This window comes from Ixodes scapularis, unplaced genomic scaffold (genome assembly GCF_016920785.2).
Source record: "Ixodes scapularis isolate PalLabHiFi unplaced genomic scaffold, ASM1692078v2 ptg001031l_1___fragment_1__unscaffolded, whole genome shotgun sequence".
Classification (NCBI taxonomy): Eukaryota; Metazoa; Arthropoda; class Arachnida; order Ixodida; family Ixodidae; genus Ixodes; species Ixodes scapularis.
Window position 1 is genome coordinate 76,959 of NW_024610086.1, and position 18,599 is coordinate 95,557.

An 18,599-nucleotide genomic window follows, 5' to 3' on the forward strand; every position below is an offset into this window, starting at 1 on the left:
AATTATAGTGTTTTTTTATCAGGAACACTCTGACATTGTTTAGAAAAACTATCGTTACAATATTAATGTAATACCCAACATTTTTATTCACTAGATATGCAGCAGAATGCCCAAAGAGTGCAGCTGTGAAAACAAAATTTCCAAAAAGTATTTTATTTTATGCTAACATTGCACTGAAAAGTCAAATAAATTTCTTGCCTTTTATGTTGTCGCCAAAATCTTAACGTCTTTTATAAAAGACATCCACAAATGAAAAAAGTGTTGCCACAGCTGATGCCCATTAAATTCCACTTAACGAAAACAATGAGTGAGCCTCTCCTTTTGTCCCGTTATCAAATGATAGTTTTCCTAAAGGGAAACTTATACCAAAAAGCGGAACGGAGAAAAACGTGTTCAAAGTGCTCGAACCTCTACCTTTTCTTTAGCATCGGTGGACTGAAAAAAAATTTATAAAAAACTATCCATAGTGTGTAAACAAATGAAACTTCCTGGGAATACTCTCTAGATCAGGGGTTCTCAAACTGGGTTCTGGGGAACACTGAGGTTCCACGAGCTGGTATCATGGGTTCCACAAACACCCAAATTGCAACCCCCCCCCCCCCCCTCCACAAGCAAAATTGCCTACAATTGTGCATCTGTTGTCTCTCGGTCGTCAAATATGGAGGGGAGGGGGGGGGCGGGTGTTCCGCGTCAATTTTAGAGGCTCCCTGGGGTTCCGTGAGGCCGAAAAGTTTGAGAATCCCTGCTCTAGATGTTGGTGGGTGTAAATAGAGTTGAACCTCGATTTAACAAAACCCAAATTTACGAATTTCTCAATTTAACGAACAAATCCGGATTCCCCGTGCAGCCTATGCCCGAAAAATGTCTCCCTCGACTTTACGAAGTTCCCGATTTAACAAAATAATTAGCGGGTCCCAGTGACTTCGTTAAATCGAGGTTCAACTGTATAGCATTTTTCAATATCAGGATTTTTTGCAAAAATTCTTTTCTCTAGGTCGTGTCCCCCCTTAAATACAGTCTTTAACAATGCCGATGAAGCTTGTGATTTTCTTTCTAGTCGCTGTACGTGAACCTGTCGGAGCTGACTGGAGAAATCGTTGACGGTTGGGACAAAGCGGCCCAGATCTACGATGCTCTCTTAATTGAAGTATGTGCCTGTCTCGAAATGCCAAATGCCATGCTTTGCTTAGTGCGTAGTTAGGCTCAATTCGTGTGTGTGACATGTTCCTCTTGTTTGCTCTGTGTGGCTTGTTTTGTAAAGCCGGGAATATTTCTGGTGCAACCATGTTGCAAGCATTTTCGAAAACACACCTTGGTGCCTTGGTGGGTGGCATTTACATTGCAGCGTCATAATTGCTGCAGTATAGCTGCAGGGTCAATATGAGGAAGGGTAGCAAAAGGGGGCACTGATAACATTGATAAGGAAATAGCAAACAAATTCAGAGACGACTGCACATCTTCATGAAGCAGTCCCCAAACAGGTGGGACGGGAGGAGGAAGTAATGTGCCTCAGTAAAGAAGTAAGAAACAAAGGAAGCCTGTAACAACCTAGCCTAATTTCTATGTCACGTGTGGAACTTGTGAGACTTTCGAGGTCAAGGTTATGACGTCGCAAAAGGGAAGCAAGGCAAGCAACCTGAATATCTTAAGGGGCTGTGTGACGTTGTAGCAGTCGTTAAGGTAGAAAATGAAACAACCCAATCATCAACTTTCGCTGATTTCTGCAGAGGCTGAGATAGGAAGCTTTATTGTGAAACCTTGTAAATGGCCGTTGCAGAAAATCCACAACTACAGTGTACCAAATTGGACTGAAAGCTACTGGTCGCGCTTGAAGGAGCAGAGTGACAAGAGCTTTGTTTTCTACTCAGCGACTCCACTTCTAAAGCGGCTGCGTGCAGGTGAGCTTATCTCCTCTTGGTAGTGCACATGCTGCTTTATCGTGGTGTTGAAACGAGCATGCATATTCTAATTTGCACATTTACATCTACAGGTCTCATACTTGCCAACATAACCAACTACATGAAGCAAGCTGCGGTGGTTAATTCCTCAAATGACAGTGGTGAAAAACTCAAGAAGCTCTACATGTATTCCACAGTAAGCGATCTTCAATGTGTACATGTTTTTGCAAGGGTTAGGCTTTTTTGGTTCTGTTACAAGGTGTCTTTGAGGTTTGTTATTGATTCTGAGGCTCTACTAGGTCATCAACTAGAGCAGTTTCTTTACAATTAATTTTCTTAACCCTTTCCAAGTACTCGTCGGATGAGAAGTGGCCAAAACTATAGTATTTGTCTTCCAGGCCTTATGTATGGTAATGTAAAAAAAAATGTTTTTAAGGAGTTGAATATTTTTCTTACAGGGCTTTTTTTTTTTCCACCTGCAATTACTTTTTGCCAAAGACTATTTTAAGTGCTATAAATGATACCTTACACCAGCTCGGGAAGTGAAATAGTATTATACTTTAAAGACCGTTTCTCGGAGCTCTATTTTTTGCATTCTGCATTGCCCGTGGAGCTGGTACCTTGGCAACCATTTGAACTATTTTCGTTAAGAGAAGTATTATAAGTGAAAGAGTGATTGAGCTATGACCATTGTATCTTGGTTGTTACACCATACAGTCGTTATCAAGACATCTCTGCCTATTCTTATCGGGATCCTCCTAAAACTAAAAAAGTTTTTGTTGATCCCCTCATCCTGCCTCAAAGGCTTGAGCTGAAACGCTAGGCGCAGGAAGCAAAGGCGGGAGTGGAAAGTGGCTAATTGGTTGTCCCTAGAGAAAGAATGGGAAGACGAGTGACAGAAAACGGAAAAGAAAGCTGGTGCAAGGTGTTAGCTCTGCCGCTTCATGTTAAAGTTGTACAACAGCTCATCAGCTTTAGCTTTTGCCGAGTTGATGCACGCCACCAATTTCTTTCCATAATCAAGCTAAGAGTGCTGTGTCAGCACTCAGTTGGAACTCGGGTTCAAAAAGCGAGGACACTGGTCCCAGCTGAACTTGGATGGAGAGCTCATGTCTGGTTTGTACCCTGTGTGATGCAATTCCATTACGGGAAGCTGCTAGAAGCTGGCCGTACAGCACATTCTGTGTTGCAAAAGTTTGGGTCCTCGCAGAACATTACTAATTTTCTCCCTTTATGCGGTGCATAAAGGTAGTACCTATATGTGTATTTAGGCTATTCATTGCTTGATCAAAACATACATGTTTCAAATGCAAAATGTTTTTTTGTGTGTGTGTGACAATTAAATGTTACGAGAAGTACCGTAAAGTCTCACAGATAGTAAGATATACAAGGTTCTCGCAAAGAAAGCCTGTGCCTATACCTTAACCACACGGCATAGGAACGGTCAGTCGCTGCCGTTTACGGAAAGAGGCTGGCTACTGGTGAGGCACCAAAAACAACAAAATTCCAGCACAAATTACTTTTTTGAGCCAAAACACTATCATTCTCTATTCTTTTCTTCTGAAAATGGCAGTGATTGGCTTTTATGTGCTTTGGGGGAAAGGAGACACATGGGAAAGCTTGTGCTATTTGCAGACTTTGCGGTACTTTGTCCACCGTATACAACTAGGTATGCGTGAAACATCCTTCTTTTCTAGATGCGTCAATGACATGGTTTTTTGCATTTATCGATGTGCGGCAGGAGTCTGAGCCAGTCGAGGTTGGCCTCCGCTCCGCCGTTCTGACGGTGGTTGAAATGCATAGGAGGGTGGCATGCCTTTTCCCATAGATTGATCATATGAACTCTGACCAGAAGTCAATTTCTAGCTTGGCATCAGTACAGTCTATATTTCGGTGCTTGTGCTCCAACAATAGTTACTGATAGATAGAAATTAAAAGTTGCCTCAGTTAGGTGTCCTACCTTCGGCGTGACCCAATTGCCTTCGATGGTGCTACTTGTCCAGATACATGATTCGAACCTGCAGCATTGCAAAGCACCAGCAAAGGCAGCTGTAGCTTTTGCCAGAGGAAAAATGGCAAAAAGGTGCTGCATGCTGTCATTATCCTACGAATGACTAAAGCTGACACACACATTGTTGGCGGATTGCCCCACCCCTGACAATCTCAGGTTGGGTATCTAACTGGAGACTGCCAACAATCTGTACTTGTAGCAGAAACTACTAGATGGGACTTTGGCTTATGGCATCTCGGATAAGCTCTCGTGCTCATGCAGCGCAAGCATTGTTTAAAGGGACCATGAAATGATTTTAAAATCGAGTTTCATCCACCGCACGTCGTAAAAGGTGTGAAAAGAAACACAAAAACACAAAAATAGGGAGCCAAAAAAATTATTTGCTATAGAACTTTTAAAAGAAAACTGGACTCTTTTGCGCCTTCCTTCCTTCGCCTGTTCACTACGATGCATCCGCGGAAATGGAGCACGTCAGCCAAATCCAGGTCGCCTATTGGGTAAGAGCCTACCTCACCAGCACCGCGATCGTAAACAGTAAATAGCCGGCGAATGTTTCCTAAAAGTTTTGTTAAATAATATTCAGATCCACATTTTGTAGCATAATTAGAGATGTGTGGCGAAAATTGCCAAATTTGATAATGCTGAGAGCCAGGCGCCATCTATCGTGTGGTAAACGAAGCAACTACTGCGCGTGCGCAGTAGGGCAGGGCCGACAGTTACTTGGGTGGCGGCCAGCGACGAACGTTAATTTTCTTTGTTTTCCTTCCTCTCAAAACTCTGACTAACTGAACGTTTATTTTTCTACGTGTTCTTCCCGCGCGTGCCGACTTCAAGCAGCAAGAAAACAGTACTTAAAACAGTCCACGACGAACAAGAACGCTGGATCCACCGACTCCGACGAAGCGTATAGGCCTAGCAGGCATTCCGACTCGGCGCTGCGTTGCTTCGTCGCAAGACCGTCTGCCTACGATCGGCTGGCGTGCTAAATGGAATATGCCCGCGCAACCCTTGTGGACCCTTCCCGTATTATAGTTTGATCACTGTCCTCAATTCTAGATTAAGAGGGGAGGTCAATCTCTTCCCCTTGTTTTCCGAGGCAGTGTTGACGAACACTCGTCGAAAAGGGACTCTCGTCGATTCTATCTTCTTGTTTTGTGTGATATAGAGCTGAAATAAACGCTGTATGGATTACCTTCGTAACACGGTATGTACACTTTGTTATTGGTATGCCATTTTTATTCTGACAGACTGCACGTCACTGTCGAGCTATAACAGTTCGTGGGAGGTATACGTACAACCCCGGTCCAACCTTTCTTTGCCGAGTGTCGCGTCAGTATCGAGTTGCAATCGTAAAAGAACGGTCCCGAAGCGCTTACAAACAGCGCGAATACAAGACTTCCATCAAGCGCGCGCGTCCGCTCCGAGTGTAAACAGGTACTGTATTTACGTGGCTCTTGCTGACACTCGTAGTTCAAACGTATCTTTTTTAACGTCGGCTCGCTCCTGCATCTCCGAGGCCGCGAAAAACGCCATCTACGTCGCTTTGCAAACGACTGACACGGGCCGGCCCTTCTGCCAACAATGACGTGGTGGTTGACTTCTGGAGTCTTCACCGGAAGACTCGCTGCACTTCCCAACAGGCGTATGGGACTAGTCCCATGCTGTCGCTGTAGTGCAACATATCTCATTGAATTTCGCTCAGCTGCGATGCGGCGATGAGAGGCGCCGATTCAGGAAATACGTCGGTGACATCAGCGCAGTAAAACCTACCGGCGCACCCCAACTCGTTGCCGCTAACACTCCCATTCTCCTACTGCCGAGAGAACTTCCGATTCCGGAAACGGCCTACGTCACGGCTTCTTTTGCGGTCAGTTGGAGAGAATGAAAAAGTAGATATTTCAATAATTTTTTGTGTAGAAGTTAATAAACCGAGACGAAAACGGATGCCTGTTCGGCATTCAGTGAACATTGACGGTTTAATGTAAAAGTTATCTGGAAAAAGTAAAAAGGTCATTTCATGGTCCCTTTAAGGCAACATGCTTGCACGTACAGTAAATGACTACTAAAACTATAGAAATATTGCAATTTCCTTAAAGGTCGACGACCAGACTCAAGATTCTGCAAGGCAGAAGATCCTCCTCACCATGGGGGAGGAGGAAGCAGGCATCAGTGGGCAGGGTAGAAGGGGGAGAGGAAGAAATGGGGGGACAAGTGAAAAGCACAAACTGGTTGTTGGTTTTCAAGCCCATACCTTCCAACTTTATTTGACTCCTTGGGCATTTATGGTGGCATCTTTCTTGGCCAGTTTCATTGCCAAAGGAAGATTGGTCACACCAGGAGGCTGTGCACGTTAGAAGCAGTGGAGTAGCCTGTGGGAGGGGGCTTAAGCCCCATCTCCATAAGGTGATTTTTTTTTATGCCCGGCGGCGTCGGCGGGTTTAGGGGGAAAGCTGAAGTTTTATTCTTCCCTCCCCCCCTCCAACCCTCGCAGAATGCAGCCAACCTCGTATATCTAAACACGCATCATTCCTCGCTACACTGCTGATTGGAACTTTCACCGTGTGCACCTCCCGGCACCATTTTCGACGTGTGCACTTCCTTTTGGTTCCACTCAGCACGACACACTAGTGTCATCACTGTTGGATGCCCTCAACATCTTCGATGGCAAGGCCCCGCCGTACGGTTCGACACTGCTCCTCGAGCTCCACAGGGATGGTGCGGGGGGCCACTTCGTTGAGGGCTACACGCTCAACGCCCTGGACATGGAGCCCAAGAGGGTCTCCTTCCCGGGATGCTCGGCCCAGCCTTGCCCCCTGGATGAGTTTCTCCGGTTGGCCAGCGTCAACATTCCACGGGACTGGCGCAAGGAGTGCGGCCTTGTGCCCTTCATCTCCCTCTCCGATGGCGGTGAGTTGGGCGTCTGCTTGGGCAGCGTACTACCTAGGACATAAGGCCTTTCCTCCTCTAATGTTTTCACTGGTGGATTAATGGACCTGTTTCTAAAACCCTCGACACACTCCACGCTTCGCACTTCTTACAAGCTTGTTCCGCGAATGTGCAAGACACGCCACAAGCGAGTGCTCGGTGCCTTTCGCTTCCCAGGGTCGCTTATTTCGGTTCTTTGCCGCCATTTACTTCAAAGGGCCGCACGAAGCATGCATGCCTCGCGCATTTGACACCACTTGTAGCAAAGCCACCAAAACTTTGAGCAATTGGAGCTACATGTGTTGGAGAACTTCCGGCAACTGTCATGTTTGATACGGAGGTCAAATCAAACGAGGCGTGATCCAAACCGATGTTACAAATTGTTAAAAATAGGCAGCATCATACTGAAACGTTCCGGCAAATGTACTGAAACCTGAATTGTTTGAAGGCAGTCAAGAACAAAATGAGCTTTTGGCACAGCGTTGGCACAAAATTCGTCACATTTTGGTGAATTGTAGAAGCATGTAGCGGGGCAAGCCCATTGGCGCAGTTTGGCGAAATTGGCGCAGCACTCTCATCACTGTACATGGCACTAACTTGCTATGACCTGTGATTATTGTAAAAGTGAAATTCAAGACTAAAAAAATTAATTTTTGTTTTCTTTGACAAAAGATGATGCGGGAAAATGGGCAGGTTTAAAGTGGATGCCATATTTTCAGGGAAAAGACGTGAGGACGGGCATTTCAGGCTTATTTAGAATGCTTATGACTAGCTTTTCGGCCTTGTCACGAATTTGTCCAATGACATTTCTTGTTTCCTTTGCAGCCCTTGCGCTCATCATCGGCCAGAGCGCTCTATTGGCCATCCTGGCCTTCGGATGCACTGCCTACTGCCTGATGCAGAGGCGCAAGGTTTCCAAGGGATCGGTCATTTACTCTCCCCTTCCCACAGAGTTTTCAGCACGCTGAAACATTCCCGAGACTTTTGCTGACCGGATTATTGAAAGCGCGTGAGACACCCCGTTTGTGTTAAAGCGAAACAGGAAGATTGCTTGTGCATGGTCGTGGGATGCACGTGCCAGTGTTTTCCAGGGGTCTAGGAGACATCTTTATCTAGTCTTTCTACATATTTTAAGAAAGCTTTTGTTTCTGTTCGATGCTGTTGGGACTTCGTGATTACTTTTTGCTTTTTCTCAATATATTGGTTTGTCTTTCTGTACTTAGTAATAATAGCTGGAAGGAACATAATCGACAAAATGGAAAGTTATTGAGGCGTAGGAAGGGAGGAAAGTCAAACAAGGGGCTCACCGAGTACTCTTGATAGTTGAAGCTGGCAGTCGTTCGAGAGATTTGGCCCACTAAATGTGATCTAATGTAAAATATATTGTTCCAGTTCTGACTTTTCGGTTTCAAATGTACATTTTATGCAGATAATATTTACATATTGTGCTTTCCTGGAGGATGTTGAGTACCTCTATTAATTTTAGCCTAAACATTGCCTCCGAAATGACGATACCAGGGGAAAAGCGTGTGTCCGTCTCTTGTGTGTGCACGACGTCATTTGATTGAAATAGAACGACTGGCAGCAGTGGGGGCTAGGATTTTCTTGCACGCCTTTTAAGAGCCATTCGCTACAATATCTCCCAACATTTTCATTTGACAGTTGTGTCACCGACTCGTCAGCTGAGCTGCGAGCTCGCACCATGAATGGTGGCAGCCCAGTATCGGTGCTAATGTGTCAAATATGTCAAGTATGTGGACTGCCGCACATACCTGACAGAGGGAGATGTGACTTAGCCCCCAACTGCTTGAAGCTCAATTTATGTTTTACCAAATACTGTGCTTCGTGCATGCAGCACCAATACTTTGCAACAGAAGCATTATGTTTCAGAGACATGCTAAAGAGGCTTTATATCTTTGCATTGTGTTCTCTAGAGCTATTGCCGCATCAAGCAACATACAACTTGTAGACATTATGTAATGGATATCTTGTCAGCTTTCCTTTCTGGCCAATCGCCTGGTGTTTACTTTGAAGGATAAGCAGGCAGGTTTGTTGAGGGTTAATAAGCCAAGCATGTTATTTACTGCGATGACCATAAGCAGGGGCACGAGTGGTTGACTATACTAGGAAATGCACTTGAACCAACACGAACGGCAGATGCCAGGAAATTACTGAGAGGGCTACATGGATGCGTACATCTATGTTGCCGAAGTTATTTAGCTGCGAGTATTACAGAAGTTGTATCGACGTGACAATGCAGGCTTCGGAAACGACTTAGAAATTGCAATACTATTCTGCTCAGCGATGAAGTGGAGACATTTTTCTTGTCCTTTGCTGTTAGATTTACTCAATTTACTTTTTTAGTCTGCACTACCTGATCTCGACGTCTTTACTGACTGAATCTAGCGCAAAGCACTGTTGAGAGTTTAGCACTGCTGAGAATATAACTGTTGAGATTGTTCATGCAAGTCAATAATTACTAGCTTTCGAGAGGTAAAAGGGCCTCAACTGCACAATCTGTACCATATTGGATAGAATTTACTTCTGCCAGATTGGGATTGGGGCAGTTGACACCAGAGTGGGGCACCTGCCCTAGTATTTTTTACTTGACGAAGAGCCTATTTACAGAAAACCAAACAGACCTGAAAGTTCAGTATTTCATTGTCCGCATCGGGTCAAAAAGGAGAACACTTTGTACAGATGCACGACTCCAATAAAAGGATACTGGGATTACGAAATGTTGCTTGCTTTTCTTGGCAATATGAACTGATCCAGTGGCAATATGAACTGGTACAGTAAAAATGCCATGTGGGGAACCCTGGGTGCCTAAAGCTGTTTGAAGGTAGGTTGGAATGGACTGCCACTTGTCGTCTCATTGTGGCACATTCTTCAGCTAGCACTGGGCTCATGTTGCTGCCAACTGTACATTGCTATCTGAACAGATGGCACATCTTTAAGACATACCTTAACCGAGGTGGAAATTTGATTTCTTCGATTAAGTCAATATGGTAGTAGACTGCGGGATGCTTTCCTACCGGGACAAATTTTTGCGTTCAGGTAAGCACCGTTTTCTCTGTGTGCAAAACTGAACACAATGACTTTGATGGGTGTACATTTGCCTCGTTCTTCAAGCAAAGTACCACTAGTTCCAAGCACGTTTCCTCTCAAATTCAATCTGTGATAGATGGTTAAAGTATGGATGGAACCCTTGGCCAATCATCATGTACCTTCGTTTATCAAGTTAGATGCCAAGTAGTGTTTCTGTCAAGTCCTTTTTTAATGCATCTATATCTTTAACCCTTTAAGTGCGAGCTTCCATGCCCGAGTATACCTGTGCGTGCTCCCACGCAGATTTCAATTTCTATTTGCTCCCTACATCTCCCGACTGGGCTGTTGATTTTATTTGTACGAGTGGAGCAAATGCTTGTTGAGGGCACGTGGAAAGTTTTGTTTAGGGGGCTTCTGTCTCAGTTTACTCCATTGTTCCCGAAAGGCAAATCTATGACGTTCAACCTTGTGCTTTGTGGCAAACAGTGATATCTAGGAATCAGTAATAAACTAAATAAGAAAATCCCAGTTCCGGATAAAAAAAAAAAGTCTGTTAAGGCCACTCAAAAACAGTGGCTCCAAGGTGCGAGGCCTGGGTGCCACCTTGTGTAGTACCACGTCTCGAAAAGTATTATTCGAGAAAAATATCCTAGGTTAAATGCATGCAGACATTATTTAACTTTGAGCCCACAGATCAGTGTGTCTTCTATAGATTAATACACTTCATAAAGCATGCTACAGTTTTTCTGCATGAAACCAAAATGTGCGTTCCAATGTGTAAAAAAAAAAAAGGTTTGGCATTTGGAGGGTTAATAAACATGTTTGGTGTTAACAAATGTGGGTTCGTTTTCCAGTGATGGAAGCAACATTTGACATTTTGTAGCAGGCAAAATATTGGTTTGGGCAGCCACTGACACTTCTGGAGCAGATGCCAACATCTGTTAGCACACACTTGAAAATGAAAAAGTGATTGCATCGCTAAATGAGCATTATAATGATTGAGGGTTCCTCTTTGATACTGGATTATATTACCTATTCTGTAATAAGAATAGATAAAATAAAAAAAAAATAAAAACACATAGCCTTTTTTTTTTTTAGAAATAAAGCTTTGGTCAGAGTAGGTTCCATTTACAGTGGGTATTTAAAAAAAATGGTTGAAAAATGAACCATTGCACAACACTTCAGTAGGAATAAAGCCTGTCTCCCCTCCACCTTTTACACTCGGAAGTTTATTTAGCCTGTAAATATAATTTCTGTAAAATGCCAGATAAAACCAGCATATCTGCTAACACGTCTATCAATAAAAATGCGCTCCTAAGCTTCATGAACCTACCAAACTCAACCTCAAGACTCCAATATCATACACTGTGAAAAACGACCGCCATAAATATTCTGGAAGCCTACAATTGTGCTTTAAAGGTGGCACTGTTCTTTAGCGGCACTGGAACCAGAGTCAAGTCCGCTGCTCTTTCGATCGAGAGCTGTACGGGAACTACCTAATTGACTACCATATTAGGGAGTGTTAGTAGAGCATTCCGATGACTCTGATAGCCGTACCGGTTACTCCGCCAAGATCTTTGCACATGCGTCGTATCGATATCGGGCACCGTTAGAGAGTTTTAGTAGATTACTCCGACAACGATACCCGATGCTCCGCCGCTGGCTCTACGCTTGCATTATAGTGTTATCGGGGTGTCGGAGGAATCGGAAGGATCTACTAAAACTTTATTTAAATATAGACCCGCATCTTTTCTCTCTTTTTAGGCGCAGCTTTTTAAAATTACAGATCAACATACAATCAAGATTGCTAACCCAGCCACTGCTCCTAGCACTCTGGTGCAAAGCAGTGAAGCTCGACGCACGCACGTCGGTGAGGCGGTGCGACGCGACCGGCGCAAGTTCCACGGTACACTGTAACCTTGGCACAAAGGCGGGTGGCAGACACTGTAATCAAGTGATCTCATCAGGAGTACAAGACCCTGGTTCTGTCGTATTACACTAGCCGCCATCCTACTATTCTGAAAGGTAGTCAATTAAAACTTGTTGTTGGCCTAGTTGGTTCATGATGCAGTATAGAGGTTTTTTTGCGCGACACAGGGGACAATTAAAACTTGTTGTTGGCCTAGTTGGTTCATGATGCAGTATAGAGGTTTTTTTGCGCGACACAGGGGACAATCGCGAGGTTTGGTCCCTAACGTCGCTGACATCGTCTGGAAATTTAGACGACGCTGGCAATCAACTGGCCAGTGCAGTTGACGAGCAATCACTATACTTCGTTCCACCTTAAGCCAAAGTGCAGCCGATGCTACGAGCCGATTTGACCAATCAAACAGTGTCAAATCGCGACATCAAGGCATTCGTCGTCTTGCCGTATGTGCTCTTTTATTGGCTAAACCAATCAAGTGCAGTGATGCCCTGTGACTTGTGCTTTTAGTATGTATGTTTGTGGTTGTATGTGCTTGAGCCTTTGACTGTGCTCCAACTCAAGATGAAACAAACTATAAGTGGTCAGTAGGGACGTCGTAAGATGCATAAATGTACCATTTTCCCCTTCTCCTACTTTTCTCGGAATGAGATCAACCAATAATAAGATACTTTTATGTCTTCCTTTCTTTAGGTTGATCTCGGCTCAGGTGTAGTGCAATTCTTAAAAAAAAAAAAAAACATTTTGGCGCAAAGTGTTGCAGACTTTCCTTCATGGTGCAATTTGGCTCAAAGGGTGCAGCACTTCATCACTGCTTTTCCCTTGAAATCTTTTTTTCTATTTGCTTTGCCCCAGCTTTCCAAGCATGTTCAGGTGAAAATACTTGATCTCAGAAGCTACAAAAACTAACAAACTGAAAAACTTTGCAAGCTTCCCCCAGCAATTACATTCAACATATTGAACATGGCTCTGAGGTTTCTAAAAATCATGGTCTGGCTAAAACTGTTTCAATACCCAAAAACCGTATCCCTTTTTAAGAAAGTTTTATTCCATGACAATGGCAAGTTTTTTTCTTCTACCCTCACGAATGGCTTTCAGTTCTTGCATTTTGTAGTTTGTCCAAGACGCTGACATGATGTAAATGGCATCGCAGATCGATTCTGCTTTCACAACATACAATGACAAGTGAACTGCTTGGTGAATGGGTCTGTCATATTGAGGGTGCCATTTTCGAGTACAGAAATAAGATTATACTTTGTTGGAAATTTTATTTTATTTCTTTTTTTACTTATGAAGGACATTGACACTCTCAAAAACACACTTTACCAAAACGTGCTCCGAGACGGATATGAAGTTTCGCACTTCCAATGTTTCGACGATGTGGTCACATAAACAAGCATGCTCCATAAACATATATGTATCACCTTTGTGATAAAATGTGTGCCTAGCTTCAGCGACAGTATCGCTACTAGCTCAGCCAAGACCAGCCCCTATTCGAACCCAAAACTCCGTGTGAGAAAGAACTGTGGACACAAAAAAACAAAACAATCCTAAAAGAAAAAGAAAAATAGCTAATGCTACACATAAGCATGACAGTGCTGCAGAAGGGAATTTTACCACCATGTCAACCATTTTCTTCTACTCTTAAACAGCTTGCGCGCACACTCGTAACAGTAACAATAATAATCTTTATTAGAATACACGCAAACTTTTAATGCTAGACAAGAATGTAGGAGTTTGAACACGTGTGCATTTGTTGGTCATCCAACCCCATTACCTTTCAAACTTCTGAATATTATATACATTGATTTTATTTCCTTAGAAGAACTAGCATTAGTGTCATTAGACATTCTCTAGAGGCTGCGGCCCATAGTGTTTGCAAGGGCCAGAAATAGTCATCGCCTATTGGTTGTTTGCAGTCATAGCAAGGTTAGCTTCATCAGCACTCTGCTATACATGGGGGCAGGAAGAAGAGGAGGCGACATATTGGCTCAAGGCAGCCAAACAAGAAAATTCCAAGTAAAACCGGAAGTAGAGGCTGCAGTCAGTGAAACGCCTCCAAGGGTGACCAAAAAAGCTGTTGGCGCCAAATCAGCTGTCCTTTCCGTCCAATAGTGTCTTTCGGTTTTGGTCGTCATTGGGGGCGTGTCCCTCCAAACCGGAAGTCAACCCCGACTTCACCTCTGATGGCATCATATCGCCTCCAGAAGCTTCCTACCTCCATGCTGGTATACAGTGCAACCCACTTATAACGATCATTAGACGAACAGAAACTTCAATCGTTATAACTGGTTATCGTTGTATCTGGACTAGAAACTGATCATTTCCAGTCTGGAAACTGATCATCATAAGCAGTACATGGTTATATGTGGTATTGTTATAAGTGGGTTGCACTGTATATCCCAGATGCCAGGTGAGTGAGTGACTCAGCGTCGCATTATTAGATGGTTATCTGATTATTCGTGAATGTGGTTTGCCTAGCAACTCACCCCGACCCAAATTTGTCGCTGTAGAAACACTACATTCTACATTGAATTGTAAAATTTTAGAAAGTCGGAGGGGGATCAGTGACCGAGTGGACTAGCACACACCACGTGGAGTGAAAGCTCGTGCTGCAGAAACCAGGGATCCTGGGCTCAATCCACACCCCTGCCCGTTTCAATCTGGATGAGCATCGTACCAGCGTGCAGTCGTGTATCACTACTGCGTGGTGCACGTTAAAGACCCCAGTCTAGCGGTTGTACTGCACTGGCTAAATTTCTTGTGTACAGCAGGGAGACAAGTTGGCCGTTGAGGCAGATTAAGTTCAGGCTGTATGAACATACCCACACCACAATTTCTTTTCTTTTAGTAGGTACGATAATACAGTATTTCTAACAAAACTAAGAATAAAAAAAAAAATTTTATCTTTAAAGCGATTATTTCAAGTTAAAAAAGGCAACCTGAAAAACATTTATGACTTTACGGCTGAAAATCTTTCCCTTTTTTCTCCCTGCATCTGTCACAAAGGAAAAGAAAATCTTTCCCTTTGTGTGCGGCCATTAGGAAAGGAAGGAGGCCCACCTTTCCCTCGTTCCCAACCCAGACAAGAATTTAAAACAAAAATAAACTAACTCACAGTAGGTCCGCATGGGATTTGCCAATCTTCGGGAAACATGTTCATGACATGAATGCCAAGATATTGTACTTGTGCCGATAAGAAAAAGCAAGAAGGCTCGCAGACACTTCATCGGAGGCTGCGTTCTGGGTCAACACGTAATAAAGCTATAGACTAAAACTTTTTTACCGCAAAGCTCGTTTTGTTTTTTTTTGTATTCGAAGGCAGCTCTAATACAGGGTTTTTCGGTTTTTTCCGGTTTCAATAAAACAGGATGGGGATAGATTTTCGGGGTTTATCGGTATTCACAGAAAGCACAGAACCTCAGTCACGACGCACCAGGTTAATTGCCTACAGCTGCTCAGTTACAACTGGCTTGGCCAGCAGACATGGCTACAGGCAACCAATGTAGACGGTACTTTGCCCACCTTACTCGAGCGTTTATGGACACCAAAGTTTAGTGCTTATGGGTTAGTGCACCGACCGAACGCCTTCCAAACAAAGTGACAAATGTTAGGAGGCTGGCCCATAAGTGCTATGCACTTAAAACGAACAATCGCTCAATTGCGCCAACAATTTCGTGCTTTGTACAGTACCCCGGAGACATTCGGCGACACGACCCAGATTGCACAGTGAATCGGACCATGGGCGGGTCACCATTGGGTTCGGTTAGGTCAAGTTAGGCTAGGCCAGGCCAGGTCAGGTCAAATCAGGTTAGGTCAAGCTTAGTTTGGTTAGGTCAGATCAGGTGAGGTCCGATCGAGCGAGGCGAGGTCAGGCCATGCGCAGGTCACCGGGGGGAGCCCTGAGCCTGCAGGCGCGCAGGCGCAGGTGTGTCCGCAGGTGCGCCTTCTGGGTGAAGCGGGCTGGGCAGGAGGGGCACTGGAAGGGCCTCTCTCCCGTGTGCACGCGCTCGTGCTTCTGCAGCGTGCTCGCGTGCCCAAAGGCCTTGGGGCAGAAGCGGCAGGGGAACGGCCGCTCCCCGGTGTGCACCCGCCGGTGCGACACCAGGCTCGACCGGTACGCCGTCGAGTAGGGGCACTCGTGGCACCACCAGCGGTCCTGCGGCTGCTCCGCCCGGGGGGCCACGGGGTTGCCGCACATCGCCGTCGCTGCGGGTGTTGCCACGCATTAGTTGGACACGCACGTGGCGTGAAGCTCGTGCTATGGGCGGCGGCAGGACAAGAACGGCAGGGAGGTCTTTCAGTTATCCCGTGTCCACTACAAACTTACTGCCTTTAACGACACTTTGATGTCTCGCGAGCTTCGAGCGTGCAAGTGCAGCCCAAGCATGACAGAAGGCAATAAGCGCATGCTGGAGGGCGGGTATATGAAGGGTGCCCTGCCCTGCTCGACGGGTTCTAGACTTGTCAGTGACTGTAAAAGCACAAGAAATTGTCTTCCAGGAAACTTTCTCTTCATGAGCCTCTGTGCGCAGCTGGCCCGCTCGAAGTTGAAATGGGAGATACTATAGTCAATTACAGGTTAAGAAAAGTTTTCAAGGGAAAGGAGGGCAGGGGAGTGGGAAGCAGACGGAATGCTGGAGAGGAGGAGAGGAGAGGAGAAAACCTCGTCCTGACTTCAGCATTTTGTCTGCTTCCTCCTCCCCAGCCAGAAAACTTTTCTTAACCTGTCACTGACTACAGCACATAGGGAAGCAGAGGGTGAGAACTAACTCTCTCACTGAAGTCAGACTTTTCATTTGCAATGGAGAAGGGCCAAGTTCGAGTGCATAAAGAGCTGCGTGTGGCTTCCGGCATGCAGCGAGGCTAAAGCTCCTGAAGGGAAGTATCGGCGTCACATATGCACCCCTCTGATCCCTTGACCTGCTGTGACTAGAACGCCATGGTTTAAATCATCTATTCTTTTTTATCCTTTCCCTTTGTCGGGATTTAAATTATACGCAATTTTCTAACCGGCTTGCCTGCATCCTCACTCTTTTATGACAGTCGTTCTTGAGATTCACTCTTTTTTCCTTAAAATAAAAACTAGAAAAGAAGCTAAAAAAAAAAAAAAAGCGAGTGATCCCCAATACAAAATTTGCTTTCCGTTTTACCGAGTGTGCCATTCATTAGGATATGACACTACGAGCCGTTGGAGCCAATCCAAAGCCGTGCCAGTGTCATGTGAGCATTGGAAGGGCCACAGGGTGCACAGTCACGCAATATGTTCATAGCGCTGGAATGGCTTGGATGACTCGTAGCATCCACCGTGGTCTATCGTACGGTGAAACAAAGTACAGTCGCGCATATGCTCAACTAAAACCGCCTGGTACATGTCTTTCAGCGTAGCATTCGCATGTTTCTTCCAATAGGAAAGGGACTCGGCACACCCCCCGTCTTTGTTCCTAAAGACCCGTTGGACTTCAAAAGAGTTGTCCACAGATCTATTCAAGAAAAGTTAGGCCCAACAGTTTCGGATAAGCATTAACTTGTCAGGTCTTAGAAAAAGTTAGGGACACCCCCAAAACAGGCCGCACACGAGAAGCTAATTGCGACGGCAAATCAGTATCCTCCCAATGTGCGCTCTAATCACGTCTTGCACCTTCATAATAATGTCCGACACAGGCACGTAGCCAATGGGGGGGGGGGTGCCATGCAGCCTGGCCCCCCCCCCCTGAAATCTTTCATTTTGCTGGGACCTCTTCCCCTCCCCCTCATACAGCATTTTGTCATGGGCAGCCCCCCCCCCCCCCAGACAAAATCCTGGCTACGGGCCTGGTCTGACAAATATTATTTTAATAGCCACACATATTTACAAAAAGTGGCAAAAGAAAGGACAAAAGAAAAGATCTAAACATGTCCAAATGCAGTTATACATTTTGTCTGCACACTGTCTTTAACCAAAGCTATATATTAAAAAAAAAATGTTTTTGAGGATGTTATGGTTATACTCTGTTCAGCCCTAAGCTGAGACTGCGGTGGAAGCTTTGTCCTCGTTGGACCAATCATACGTCTCCCTTTCACTATGTGATAACACTCCTGCCTATACCTAGGTGCAGAGCACCGGATCAGCTGATGACAGGGAGGCGGCTGATCGGTCGGGCGAGCATGCAGCTCCCACTGCAGTCTCAGCTTAGGGGTGGACGGAGTATAGTTGCAGCTTCACTTACACAGAGAAGGTTTAAGATTGGGGCAGCTATTAACAGTTAATTAATGACACAATCTTTTAACTTTAGACTACAGTTACTGTACAATGAGGCAGGAGCAAGGATCAAATAACAAGCTTGGGAGATGTGAGCACGGGCTGGCATCTGAAAGGTTAGAAGCTTGCAAAGCCAGGCATAAAATTACACTAAAGGTTAATTAAAAAATATGCACATAAGCATCTTTTTTTTTAATTATAAGGGAATACGTATATTATTTTCAAATTGGCAAAGAAATAACTGCACAGTGATTAAATGACCTTGGGCAATCGATCTGCGATATAATTGCAATAAAGCTATGCTGTAAGAGTAAATCTGCACACAAATTTTTAATTCTCAAAGCAAGTGTCATTGGTTTCAAAAATCTCAATGCTCACCAGTGTGGAGAGGAACGTACACACTTTTAGCAAACAGTATAAATACATAGGCTCATAATTGTACCTAAAAAAAAAATCACCAAAAGATGGCATATTTTTATGCATATATAGGACATCTGAAATGCTGAGGCTCGATCTATAATGGGCCGTAAAGATCTATGCCTGCACATAGGA

The 18,599-nt window shown here is 44.7% G+C and overlaps 1 protein-coding gene across 1 annotated transcript in view; it reads left to right on the forward strand.

Annotated features, from left to right (window-relative positions):
- Positions 1-9,572, forward strand: part of LOC8033092 (prostatic acid phosphatase) — a 28,911-nt gene extending 19,339 nt beyond the window's left edge. The window contains exons 6-10 of the mRNA XM_029977748.4: positions 1,058-1,147; positions 1,778-1,898; positions 1,991-2,094; positions 6,525-6,816; positions 7,660-9,572. Coding sequence (XP_029833608.2) covers positions 1,058-1,147; positions 1,778-1,898; positions 1,991-2,094; positions 6,525-6,816; positions 7,660-7,802 — 750 coding nt within the window. The 3' untranslated portion in view covers positions 7,803-9,572. The remainder of the gene's footprint in view (positions 1-1,057; positions 1,148-1,777; positions 1,899-1,990; positions 2,095-6,524; positions 6,817-7,659) is intronic.
- The last annotated feature ends 9,027 nt before the right edge of the window (positions 9,573-18,599 follow it).